Below are 14,404 nucleotides of genomic sequence, written 5' to 3' on the forward strand. Positions count from 1 at the left end.
ACATTTCTTACATACTGTTCCTTTAAATTTGATATTTTTGGTCTAAAAACTAGACTTATTTTCTTGGGTCGTTTGCTCATCAAGAAAAAGCATCTTAATTTAAGAATTTTTAGATATTTTTTACTTAAAACAAGACAAAAATACTAAGAACATGTTTTCTTGAAAATAATTTTTTGCAGTGTATGACTGGTTTTGTGGTCCAGTGACACATATGTTACGTTGTGTGCTTTTGTGTGTTTTCTTTTACATATGTAATGAATTTCATTGTAATCATTGACTTTACGTGCTGCTGTTTTCTACAGTATGGTGCTTTTGCACTGTTCGGTTGAGCTGGTGTTGTAGGGACTTTTACATGTGCAGTCGACATTGTTGGGGGTTTTATGCTGAGTATTTTTGTGTTGTTGACTGGCCTATGCTATGCCCATTTCTGATGCGCAGTTATTCAATATTTTTTATTTTTCCCGTCCTGCTGTAATTTTTTTTCATCTGATCTTTTGTCCCCACAACTTTTCAACAAAAACTGACGCCCCTGTTGTGGGCCTTTGTTTTCTTTTTTGTATAATAAAAGTCCTGCATCCAGTTCCGTCTGTGCTTGGGTTCTAAATTCCGGTGCCATTCTTAACAGAACGAATCAGCCAACCCACACCCAGCTGACAGATATGGATGGTTTTCTGTCAACAGAGCACAGCTGGCAATCACACATGTTCTTTGGCTTTCAGCAGAAGAATTCTGGTGTGCGGGCTTTCGCCCTAGAGTTTTTGGCCACAGCTTGTGGTTCGGGGGTTTGCTCCTGAGCCTGCCTCTGAGCCCCAGTCGGCTCTGAGTCCTGCCCAGGATCTACTACTCTCTGTGTCTGAGCCACTCCCTAAGTGCCAGCCTGTATCTGAGTCTGCCCCTATGCCCTCCTTCCTGCCTCAACTATGGAATCGAGCCCTTTTCCTGCCTGTTCCTAATATAATATAATATCGTGATCGAGCGGCTCTGACAATGTTCAGATCAGGTTCAGACACTCTTAACACACCTCACACCAAGGGAAAATCTGATAAAATAATCTGTAGAACCATCAAGATAATCGGGATATAGCTAGGATTGTCGGAAGGGGGGAGATCAAAATCAGCCTGATTATCTTTTGGTGTGTACCCAGCATAAGTCTATTGCTCCTACTATCCAGCCTCATCACTCTCAGCCCTCTCAGGCATCTCGGCAATCTAAGACCTTGTTCTCACCCTCCTCTCCCATTGTGAACCCTCTGTTGCCAAAACCCCCCTCCCTTTTTTGTTATTTTTGTTGTTCCACCTTAATCCATTTATTATGTATTCATGTCTCCCATTGTTGTTATTTGTAATGTTTTCTTGGTTTTTGTCGGTGTACAGGTCTGTTTCCTTGAGGGACGCCTGGGATTATTGTTTAGTGATTGTCACCTGTTCCCCTCTTGATTCGCTTCCTTATTTAATTCCCTTGTGTTTGCTGTCTTGTGCTGATTAGTTTGGTAAAATAGCCCTTTCATATGCCTGTAAAGTCCTGTCTTTGAAAGGATTGTTAAGAGAAGCTTTGTCACGTTCTTGTTTTGTTAGTATCTGTTAGTGAATTTTTTTGTCAAGTTCTTTGTTTTGTTAGTTTAGCCGGTTTTGTATTGTTTATTGCGTTTACCCTGTTTTGCCCCCTCGTGGCACTTGTTTTCTGTTTTGTATAATAAAAGTCCTGCATCCAGTTCTGTATGCGCTTGGGTTCTTCATTCCGTTGCCATTCCTCACACAAGATGGTTTCAGTTACAGTGTCATGAGTTTAATTCAATTCAGATTTTTACACGTTTGTTGCTATTTTAATCACAATAGTATTTTGTGATTTGATTTGTTCATATTTGCCTGTTCAGCACAAATTTTGTGTTTTATCGCGTCTGCTGTTTGAGATCATTTGTTAATCTCCTTCATATGCTGCTAAACATTTAAAGTGATGGACAGCCTCTGTTCAAAAATAAATAAACACATTTGAACTTGTATGCTCGTCTTGTATGTTTATGATTAGAAATGAACATGTGAACGAAAACAATTATTATCATGAAAACATGAAATGACGGTTAATAATTGACTATGAGGGATTTTTTTTAAAGTGAAAAGGTCTAACGCAACCTCTGGTGTGTGTAATTACCTTGATTACTTCATTACTGATAATAATTACACATCATACATGAATTCACAGATTCATGGTACATTTATTTCATGTTTTAACAGTTGACTTCAACAGTAACATTTTCAGCAAGCAGTGGCGGCTGGTGCTAAAAAAATTAAGAGGGCGCAAACAAACTCAAAATCAAACTTTACTGTAGTAATGCAGGACTGTATAGCCAAATTTTATGTTATGAAAATTATTACTGCTTTGCTATGTGTGTAAATGTTTAATAAAACTCTCAAATATAACAATTTTGTTCATGATTTGTGGGTGATTATGATGAGGAAATCAAAGGCACTTTATAGTGATTTTGACCAATATGCTTTTGTCATATATTTTTATGTTAACATATATTCTGTTCATACTACAGAAAAAAGAGACACAAAAATTGATTTAACGTTTTCATGTATTTTTGTATTCAAAGCATATTTTATCATTTCTATTTTAATATTGTGTTATTAGAATATTTGTCTGTGATCTTTTGCCAGAGAAAAAACAATAACACTGAATCAGTTACAACATGTGCAACACAGCAGTGTTCTTGTGAAAAGGCAGTCATATTGACATCAAAAATACGTGATTTATATCTACCTTTTCTCTTTCCTAAATGTGTTTCTATTCTATTAACTATTTGAATTTTTGTTTTCTTTCGGAACAGTTTGAAATACAGAAACTCAGAATATACTGTGACCCTGAGCAAAATAACAGAGAGACTGCCTGTGAAATACCTGGAGTTGTAAGTACAAGAATCGTTCAATTTTGCCCCATCTAAAAATATTCTACAAAGTAATATCACATCATATCAAAATGACCATATTCATCTACAGCAGTGTTTCCCAATCCTGGTCTTTAAGTACCCCCTCCCAGAATGTTTTAGATGTCTCCTTATTTAACGCACCTGATTTAACTCATCAGCTTGTTAGTTTACCACTCTGGAAGGCTGATAAGTTAAATCAGGTGTTTTTAATAAGGAGCATCTAAATCTTTCCGTTAAGGGATACTTGAGGACCAGAATTGGGAAGCACTGATCTAAAGCATTAAAGAAGAGTGATTATTTCAAATAAAAAAATTCTAGAGGAGAACACTGTTCTGTTAACAGTTGTAAATTATTTATTAATAGCTGTTGATGCTGGTATTTGACTGACATGGTCACTACAACTGATAAACAAAAATGTGAAGTTTTTTTGTGCATAGATAAAATAACATCATATGGCTGAACAAGACAATTTGTTAAAAAAAGTTAAATTAAATTCGCTGTACAAATCATTTCAACTTACTAATTTAAAATTTTGACAAGTGATAATTAAAAAAAAGAAATGAAAAAAGTTGGTAAATCGGTGAAGCATTTGTTGATTAGACTTATTGATTACATTATATCTTACAGAGGAGGCAAATCAATCCAGAAGTTCTATTTTTGGGAGAACTAATCCTTAAATAAGATAATATTTTTGCAATCCCAGTCTCGAGATTGTTTTTGACATCTATTTAATGTGCTGACCTAATCTAATTTGTTTTACTACTAAATACAAGCATCTCAGTTCATATTCTTAGTTTTAAAAAGAACTTGATATTTGCTTAGACCAGTTTATTAGAAACCAGTCACAAACTTGTGCAACATTGGTTGTGTCATTGTTTCCAGGTAAACTAGAGTAAACCAATTTGCCTGATCTGGCACGGTTTCGCAGTTTAGTGTTATTTACTGCTTAGGGCAAACAATGTGGCAAACATTTTATTTCACCTGGTTATCATTTTATTTTACATTCTTTCTTTTTCTTTTTAGGATGGTGAGGTATGTACTTTGGAAGATGATCTTGCTGGAATTTAAAAGTAACTGCTAATCTTATTTTGAATAGCAATGGTAAGATTTGCATCATGTTCTTCTAGAGTGTCTTAAAGTTCAAATCAAGTTTTTATTGTTGTTTATGTCTATGTGGTGTTTTTAATATGCTTTAAGACAACCATGTGCAAATTCATTCATTCAACACCATTGCAGAGTGTTTTCTCCATAAAATAGCAGTTTTCCAAAGACAGACTGGTTTGAAATGGCCTCAGGTTCCTACATTACACACATGTAACTAGGGCTGCCTAACAATTTGCCATGACAGAAATGTTCACAGAATTAAAAAAAATGTTTACATAAGATATGTGGTTGTATTGTGTATAAAAATTATGTATAAACATGCACGCACGCACGCATGCGCGCGCGCACACACACACACACACACACGCATGCATATATTTAAGAAATATTTGCATGTTCATATACATTGTTATATGTATATATAATTTATATTATATATAAACATAAATATTTATTTTAGAAATATATTTTTCCTAAAATGATATTATCAAAGACGCATTCTGAGAGAATCGCTGACGAGTCACTGACACCCGTGAGATATGTGGCATGCTAAATATCTGGACACATTTTAGTCACTTATAAACTTGATGGTTTTAGTCAAGTTTAAGTCGACAAAACCACAAAAAGGTTTTAGTCAAGTTTTAGTCAATGAAAAGCAAAAAGTTTTTAGTCAAGTTTAAGTCAATTTTACTAAAAATTAAGTATTCTTTAACAAATGTATTTAGGTTAAAAAGTGTGGTAAATTTAATACTATTAAAATGTGCATTAAGGTTGTCCCTTGCCGTTGGTTTAGTCGGTGTGCCTTCTGTGCATGTCATAACAAAAAAAATTGAGCCTGATATACCCTCATGTTGAGTTTGTGTGTTACGATGAGAACTCGCTTATAAAGATGAGAAATGCGTGCCTTGTCTTGTTATTTAAATACACCACAAAAAGTATTGGAAATTGGCTTAGGTTTGACAAGTAGATACATGTAAAACCTTAAGCTTACCATGAAATATGTCACAAGCCGTATGTTGAGTAAAATTGAATGTATATGATGTGTTACCAGCGTGACTTGTTAGTTACCTTTAAAAAATATTAGCGTCATAAAAAATATAGGTGCGTCAATGAAATAATTTCGTTATCGTCATCGTTGACAAAAACAACACTGGTTTGGGTGTGTTTTATGCAAATTACCAACCTCGTGTACGCGGGCGCTCATGTAGAACACTTAAAATTCACTAACGTAAGAACAAGTATAAGAACAAACTCATGTGTGTACACACGTGTTGTGAATTAGGCGGAAAGTTTTCGTGAGAAGTTTAAGTGTGCGTAAATACGAAAAACGTACACAATTATTAGTGAATGAGACCCATTGTCTAAACTTATTTTTTTTTTCTTTATGGCCTATATTGTTTGTTTTCATACAAATATTTGGCAACGCGGGGTAACCAGCACCTCAACAGTAATGTATGTTTTGACCTGTGCTAGGTTTTTGTAACCCAACCATGCTTGGTACAACCCACCATTTGCATTGAAAAACTCGGCATAGGGTTATTTATAATCCAGCATGTGTCCAGCATTTACCCTGCCTTAAAGGAATAGTCTACTCATTTTCAATATTAAAATATGTTATAACCTTAACTAAGAAGAGTTGATACATCCCTCTATCATCTTAGTGCGTGCACGTAAGCGCTGGGGCACGCTGCGACACTTTGATAGCATTTAGCTTAGCCCCATTCATTCAATGGTACCACTCAGAGATAAAGTTAGAAGTAACCAAACACATCAACGTTTTTCCTATTTAAGACGAGTAGTTATACGAGCAAGTTTGGTGGTACAAAATAAAACGTAGCGCTTTTCTAAGCGGATTTAAAAGAGGAACTATATTGTATGGAGGAACAGCACTTTTGGGAGTACTTCAACTCGGCGCAGTAACACCCTCCCTCTCCCATTATGAGAGGGAGAAGGGGAGCGGATTTTTCAGGCGAGTTCAAATACTCCCAAAAGTGCTGTTACGCCATACAATATAGTTCCTCTTTTAAATCCGCTTAGGAAAGCGCTACGTTTTATAAAAGGTGGTTTATTGTAAAATCCCAATAAGGGCCAGCAAACAAATCCAAACAGGGTAAATCCAACAATCGTAATCCAAAAGACAGGCAAATGTTCAGGGCAGGCAGAGTAACAATCAAAATCCAAATACAGGCACAGGTCAAACACAGATACAGATACAGATACAGATACAGATACAGATACAGATACAGATACAGATACAGATACAGATACAGACAGGTTGCAAATAACAGGCTGTGCTTACGAGTGTACAATCAGCCCAGAACAGGTAAACAGTGGTATATATACAAAACAGACAGGAAGTGTGAAGTGAAACATGGCATGATGGATATCAAAATAAGAGCCGGAACAGAACAGAGTATCAAAATAAAAGTTCAAAAAACAAAACACAACCAGAACACATAACAAAACGTACAAGTACACTCTAAAAAATGCTGGGTTATTTTAAACCCAGCGTCAGATCAAAAAAGGACGAACCCTGTTGTTAAATTAATTCGGATTTGTTTATGTTTTACTCAGCAATGGGTTAAAACAATCCAGCGTTTTGGATTGAAACAATCCAGCATAGGTTAAATAACCCAGAATTTTTTAGAGTGTACTGTAAATTTGCTGTTTCATCAGATCTACTGGACAGCCCTTTTAAATGAACAGCAGGCTGAGCGAATGAAATTGATTTCTGTTTTTACTTTATGATGTGGCTAATGATGTCAGACAGAGGTTTCATATTTTATAAAGTGTTTGGTAGAAAAGTAAAAAGTGTTTTGTGTTATCTTTTAGTGTGCTAATGTACCAGGGGATATTGACCCAACCCCAGAGCCCTGCATCTGTCCACCTGGGCCACCCGGTACACCAGGACAGAAGGTACAAGCTACACATTAAATTAAACCTTTGGGCTTAAACAGTCGCAGTGTAAGATTGTTCACAAAACTCCTTAGCACTACCTTAATCAGTGGTGCCCAAGCTCGGGCTGGTGTCCACAACAGACTTTTAATCAATCCACACCCTTCAGGAACGAAATCATCTTACATTGAACAAAAAAATTCACTTACCAATGGCAAAGTTTTAAGTTTAAACGGTCACGTCTATATTTATAAACACATTTTTCAGTCAGTGGTCACTGTAACATCCAAAAATATTTCAAAATCTAAAAGGAGAACTTTCTTTAACTGTGGTAATTTAAATAATTTTATATTATAAATGTATTCATTGTTGTACTTTCACTTCCATAAATAGTATGCTGATTTTATACTAGGCTGCAAACCAGATTTAACTGTTTGGCAAATATCCTACAATATATGAATTACAATATTTAAACATGTATTTACAGTTCTAATGAAATCATATAAATACTATTTACAACATATTGCTTGTACATTCTTTAGGGAGAACAGGGCAGAACCGGAGATCCAGGTCAACCTGGTCCTGTTGGTGCTGATGGTAAGCCTGTGAGTACTACACAGTTTAATACAACCTTAAATTTGAGCACATGCCGTGTTCAATGCATTGTCCAGGACAGCAACATACATTAAATGCATTAAGACAGTATTGGCAATCATTGTATTTACAAGATATTTTCACTGTTTTAGAATGCAAATGGACTGCGGTTCCATTTCCCCTTACTATATTCCTAACATCCTATTAGCTCTGAGAAACACCTCATACGCTGCTGCTCCCAAGTATAAGGGGCTTTTCTTGGCATTAATGTAGGATAATAAATTAACCAACTTTCCTCGACGTAATGTTTGTAATGACTTATTGCGAAAGGATACTTTGTATGTAATCGCATCTCATTGCTTAGTGAAACGCTGTCATTTCATTAGGGAACTATAATCATTGACATAATTCGAACACTGCATGATAGAAATTATGTATAAATTAAGTATATACATTTATTTAAACATATATCTTCTGTCGAAGGCACATGACCATAAAATATTTGCCCAATCACTGCAGTCAATGAGAATGTTCGGTGTGAATGTTCGGTTTGGAGTTGCAATACATTTTTTCTGTGGGTTCAATCATCAGCTGTCCGATGTTAAAAGAGTTCAAAGTTTGTTTCATGCAGATGTTGTCAACTTTGAAGTGTTTACACAAGCTGTAATCAATACCTCTTTACCTTACCTTGACTCGCATCGCTAAACTTAAAATAATGAATTTTTATTTGAGCTGTCAGGTTGTATTTTGCTGGAAATGTCAGTATGACATCATTAATCTGTGTGGTTACGTCATGCACGTAAACAGAAAGAAGCATATAGCTACTGTGGCTCAATTGTGATCATCCCTTTGCCCTATTCCCTCTTTTGAAGATAAGAGGGGCCGGTTGCACCAGCTGGTTGTAAACCTGGTCGTAAGACTAGTCTGGACGTAAAATGCGCTTTACGTCCGACATAGAACTTACACCAGGCGTAAGTATAGTGTTGACTTGTTTTTATGGCAAAAATAGAAAATAATAACAATTTTTCGAGACATTGACACAGAAACAACTGGCTTATGGAAACAACAGGGTATAAATAGACATTGATGATGAACATAATTGATGACAGGTGAGGATGATTACACAACACAGTTCAGGTGAGGGAGTAAAAAGAATTATGGGAATATAAGTCCGGTTGGGGATAACAGACAAGGGAACAGACAAGGATGTAACAGTACTCCCCCCTCCCCCTCTGTGCGTCCTGCGCCATAAGTAAATATAAACTACAGCGAATTGGTGGGAGGGGAGAAGACAACAGACAATGAAGAAACAGTCATTAAAACTGAGGGGTGAGGATGGAATAAGTAGACAGGGATGAGCCAGAGCTGGATGAGCCAGATGTAGACATAGAGACCAGCCAGGTTGAAGCCCCAGGGGGAAGCCTCAGGAGGGAGGAGCAAGGGTGGAGTGATGGTGCTCGACATACTGGGGACGAGTGATGGTGATGGGAACTCTGGAGGAGGAGACCTACGAGCAGAGAAGACAGAGGTTCCAGAGGGCAAGGGCTTAAGGGAGCCAACAGCTCAGGTGACTTACGCACAGTGGAGCCAAAGCGACCAAGGACTTAGGTGGATATGGAGGAAGAGAGGAGCCCCACAGAGCCTGTGGGATGGAGTGATAAGGTCAAACTGGAGGAGCGGAATCCTTGATTTTCACGGAAACATGGCTGGACAGCACAACCCCAGCAGCAGCGATTGAGCTAGCCAGTCGTACTACTTACCGAGCTGACAGGACAGCTGACTCAGGTAAGAAGATTGGTGGAGGTCTGTGTATTTACATCAACGACTCTTGGTGCATGAACACCACTGTGGTTGAACAGCTTTGCTGCCCTGATGTGGAACTTTTGCTGCTTAAATGTAGACCGTTTTACATCCCCTGTGAATTCAGTGTTGTTTACATCTGCTTGGTCTATATTCCGCCTGATGCCAATGCCAGGTTAGCGCTAACAAGGCTTCAAGATTGTATACATAAATATCTGGCTGCACACCCCGATAGTGCCTTTATTGCGGGGGGGGGGGGATTTTAATCATGCCAACTTAAAATCAGGTCTGTGTAGCTCCAAACCAAAAACCCTGGATGACACAAAGGCTAAAATCATTAATTAATGCCAGGGATATAGCATACAGATCAGGGGACATTGAGGTATATAGTGCAGCCAGGGCAGCTCTCAGAAGAGGCATCAGAAATGCCAAACTGGCATACAAGAACCGCGTTGAGGCACACTTTTACAGCTCCTCAGACCCCCGGCAAGTGTGGGAGGGTACTAGGGCAATCACAGAATATAAGGGGATGTTATCTGCCCCTGTCAATAGTTGTGCCACCCTAGCTGAGGAATTAAAAATCTTTTATGCCCGCTTTGACAGAGATAATAAAGACTCTGTGTCGCCCCCTCTCCCACCCAACGATACAGCCCTAGTTTTGTACACCCATGAAGTTAGACATTGCCTACGCAATATCAACCCGATGAAAGCAGCGGGACCAGATGGAGTACAGGGTCGGGTGCTTAAAGATTGTGCAGCTGAGCTAACATCAGTCTCCACAACCATTTTTAACCTGTCACTGGCGACCTCATGGTTCCCTGCATTTCTGAAATCGGCCACAATAGTCCCAGTCCCTAAGCAGTCTAACATTACAAGTCTTAACGATTATAGGCCAGTGGCACTCACTCCTATCATTGCAAAATGTTTGAAAGATTGGTCATCACACACATAAAAACTGCCATACCATCCTCGTTGGATCAATACCAGTTTGCATACAGGAAGAACAGGTCAACAGAGGATGCCATAGCTATTGTGCTACATACTGTACCTTGCTGGAACATCTAGAGCATAAGAACACATATGCACGGCTTCTCTTTGTTGATTTTAGTTCACCATTTAATACAATTCTGCCAATCAAACTACGTAATAAATTACATGAACTTGGACAAGGTACCACATTATGCAAATGGATACTGGATTTTTTAACAAACCGTACACAATATGTCAGAATGGGCAAGCACACATCCTCCACCCTAACCATTAACACAGGGCCCCCCCAGGGTTGTGTGCTTTGCCCTTCTTTACACGCTTTTTACACACGATTGCACCTCTTCCTTCCCATCCAACTATGTAATAAAATTTACCGATGACACAACAGTGTTCGGCCTCATCACTGAGAACAATGAGACTGCATACAGGAAAGAGATCCAACTACTGACGGCATGGTCTAGCAGTGATAACCTGATCCTCAACACAAAGATAACTAAAGAAATCATTGCGGATTTCCTCAAGACTGGACAGCTAAATCACTATCCACTCCTCGTTGGGAACGAGGTGGTGGAGAGGGTCTCTAGTTTTAAATTTTTAGGTGTGACTTTGACTGAGGATCTGTCGTGGGGGAAAACCATTGCCTCTGCCACAGTGAAGGCCCAACAGTGGCTCTTCTTCCTCAGAAAACTGAGGTGGGCAAAACTGCCCTGGGAACTCATGGTTAACTTCTACCATTGTGCAGTGGAGAGTGTGCTGACCTATGGGTTTCTAGTGTGGTTTGCGTCCTGGACCAGCGCAGAGAAGGAGGCCTTACACAGAGTGGTGAGAGCTGCAGGAAAGATCATTGGGGTCGCTCTCCCAGACATTTCAGCTGTGTATACCTCCCGCTGCATGAATCGAGTGAAGAAAATCCTCCAGGAATATTTACATTCAGAACACCACCTTTTTCAACCACTGCCTTCCGGGAGAAGATACAGATCCATCAGGGCCAAAACCAGTAGGCTGGCCAAAAGTCTTTACCCCCATGCAGTCAGGCTGCTCAATGGACAGTCTATCCCCCCTCCACTTATCGGCATCCCTCTGTGACATAATGTCTAAATACCTATGATCTGGACTCTGCATTAGAATTATTTATCTTTTAGATTTATTAATTATTGCACCATGCACTGGACATAGCACTTTAAGGGGTTTCTAGGGGTACTTAGGGAACGTGTAGATTAAGTTGCATGTTAGGTTTTTAAAGGGGGGATGTGATGGGTGAACAGCTTGAAGCCATGTGTCTGTCTGTTTTTGCTCCATCGATATTTCGTTGTTTTTGTAACAATTACAAATAAATAAACTGAACTGAAACTGAACTTAATGGGAAGATGAGCCATGGTGGAGATGAGGGAGCCAGGAGCAAAGGTTGAGCTGATTAGTCAAAAGGCCAAGGTGCAGTCAGGGTACCTGAGGATGGAGGTGGAGACTTGGGAAACTCCATCGAGACAGCAGGCAGATGGTTATGCCCCAGGTCCTCCGACCCTATGTTGCCGGGTGTGCAGCGGAGTCAGCATTTGTATCTGTATCTGTAACAATCTTAAAATTATTTGTATCTGTATTTGTATTCTGATGGAACCGTAAGTGGGTGGGTCTTAAACCGGAAGTTTGTCAAATTACCTCCGAAACGCACAGACACGCATTCGCGAAAGTGAGCACTCATACATATATACACAGAATAGTTCAAAAACATCTGTTTTGACAAGAATTCACGAAAGCATAATAAGCATTACAACAAACTTGCTGAGCTCATTATTATCTGTCAGCGCTTGGGCCAACATAACAAAATGTTATAAAAAACTTTTTTTCTCTGCATCCAAATAAATAAATAATCAGATTTTTGTTTAAAATTTCAAATAACAGAATGCTCTATTATTGTTAAATCAGTTTTGACCATTGTTTTTTAAAAACAAGCAACATGTTTTTAAACAATGAGGTAATCGTGTTAATTGCAATTCATGTCATAGTAATCTTCAGTTTAAATTTTGCTTTTAAAATTTTATATTTTCATATTGTTATCTATTTACTTATTTATTTTATATTCACCTAGATTGACGGAGTGACAGAGTGCAGCACTTTATTAAGCTTTTCTGGTCTTGTGTAAAAAAAAGAAAAGGGGAATTTTTTAACAGTTGGGTTAAAAGAAGTTTAATATTAGCAGCTTTTTTAAAGATCTTTAAATTCATTTAAAAAAGTGCGGATTTCTAAATAAGAGATGTGCAGAAAATGTCAACAGGATGTAGCCAGGCTGGTCTCTGCTTCGGGAGTAAGGCTGGAGATGAAGTTGAAGAAAAAGACTCCATTGTTTTCCAACACCCAATCCATAAAAGTGGCAAAGTTCCCTCTAGGTCAGTTCACTGGCAGGCGTGCCAGATCTAAAAAGTCCCGGGTATTGTCTACCAACGAATAGTCCCTCTGCTTCAGGCAGAGGAGCTGGATGGCAGGGAGATCCATGAGGAAAAAACAAACAAAAAAGTCGCCAAGTAAATCCGTTTTGGACCATTATTCTATTACGTTATGCTGGGTGGGACAATGATATAAAAAACTAACAGATTTATCAACACTAAAGAGAATGATTGCAATATACTGACAAACACAAGTAACACTAGACAATAACCAACTAAATCTAATGAAAACAACATGGTATAAATAGACATTGATGATGAATATACCAGTCGAGGATGTAACAAAATGAATCTGCAAAAAATTACCTTTTGTGCCAATGGTAAAGGCTTTTGTTTAGTTAATGTGCAGGTTGTGTTTGATGGGTCTGCACATGATACATATCCACACTATTCCTACGACCTATGACGCATTGCGAGAATTATGGGTGCGACTTCCAGGGGCATCCTGTCATTGAACCGTAGCCGGCGTTTTCCATGATGATTACGGTCATAATTTCATGTATGAGCCAGTGTGAGGATGAAATTAAGAAGTGTCCTGATACATCACATAAAGATATATTCATTCGTTTCATGTTGTTCCTCAAGGGTGACGGGTCTTCAATGCGCAAATATAAAAGCACAGAGACATACCAGTATCTCTACAGTGGAACAGTCAGTTGAGTGTTTAATACATGGAATATACAGAGACTTCCTGTTTTTAACATTTTCAGGTGATGGTTTAAAATCATAACTGTCCCTGATGTTTAATCGACTTGTTTGAGTGTTTATGGCGACTCATCAAGCTTCACGCGATCCTACAGCAGCAGTAACGTATGCTTCTCATTCAACATTGTAAGTTATGCAGTAGATAAGACATGATCCTATGAAATTATTTGCTTATTTAAAAATAATAATTTAAAACATAAAAAAGTAACGTTACGCGCAAACACATAACAAACTATTATAAACATGAACTAATAAGCAGTTTATGTCATATATATATATACTGTAATCTCATTTTTGAATAAATAGCAGAATAAATAAACCAGCTAAATCAGCATATTTTTATCAGCAGAATATGTTGTTTTTGAATAATTATGGTATTTATTGTTCACTGTCAGTTTCTATGAAAGGTTTTACTGGATGGATGTGTGGATAATAGATGCACGAGCGTCACATACACATTCAGTTCTTGTGCATGTATTATTAAAACAAATGTTTTGTAGAGATTTACTGCGTTTGTATCATCTATTATGGCAACTAGCTCACAAGTTATGCCAGTCTTCCTGGATTTCATAATAAGCATCAAAATGGCAGTCAAAACGGCAGACTCATATCCCTCGCAATAGGTCTACACTTAGCTGTAGTGGCTCACCGGAAGTTTTACCCATATGAGCTCAAAGATGGCGGCGCCGGCGCCCGCATTTACGTCAGTAATAGTGTGGATATCTTAAGGAAAAGCACACTGGCAAACGTGTGAGAGAAGGGAAAACCTCATGAATGGCGCCTCAATATCACTGCGGTTAAACGCATACACCGGGACTGGCATCGCCTACACTTAGCGTAGCTGCGCCTAGTCGTAGTTTCAGATGGTGCAACAGGTCTACATTTTTTTCGGACATAGCTAAGCCTGACGTAGGGCTTACACCGGCTGGTGCAACCGTCCCCTGATATG

At 38.4% G+C, this 14,404-nt stretch overlaps 1 protein-coding gene across 1 annotated transcript in view; it reads left to right on the forward strand.

Moving 5' to 3' along the window:
• col21a1 (collagen, type XXI, alpha 1) overlaps positions 1-14,404 on the forward strand; it is a 107,571-nt gene that overhangs the window by 14,671 nt on the left and 78,496 nt on the right. The window contains exons 7-9 of the mRNA XM_065249434.2: positions 2,828-2,905; positions 6,863-6,946; positions 7,468-7,530. Coding sequence (XP_065105506.2) covers positions 2,828-2,905; positions 6,863-6,946; positions 7,468-7,530 — 225 coding nt within the window. The remainder of the gene's footprint in view (positions 1-2,827; positions 2,906-6,862; positions 6,947-7,467; positions 7,531-14,404) is intronic.

This window comes from Paramisgurnus dabryanus, chromosome 20 (assembly GCF_030506205.2).
Source record: "Paramisgurnus dabryanus chromosome 20, PD_genome_1.1, whole genome shotgun sequence".
Lineage (NCBI taxonomy): Eukaryota > Metazoa > Chordata > Actinopteri > Cypriniformes > Cobitidae > Paramisgurnus > Paramisgurnus dabryanus.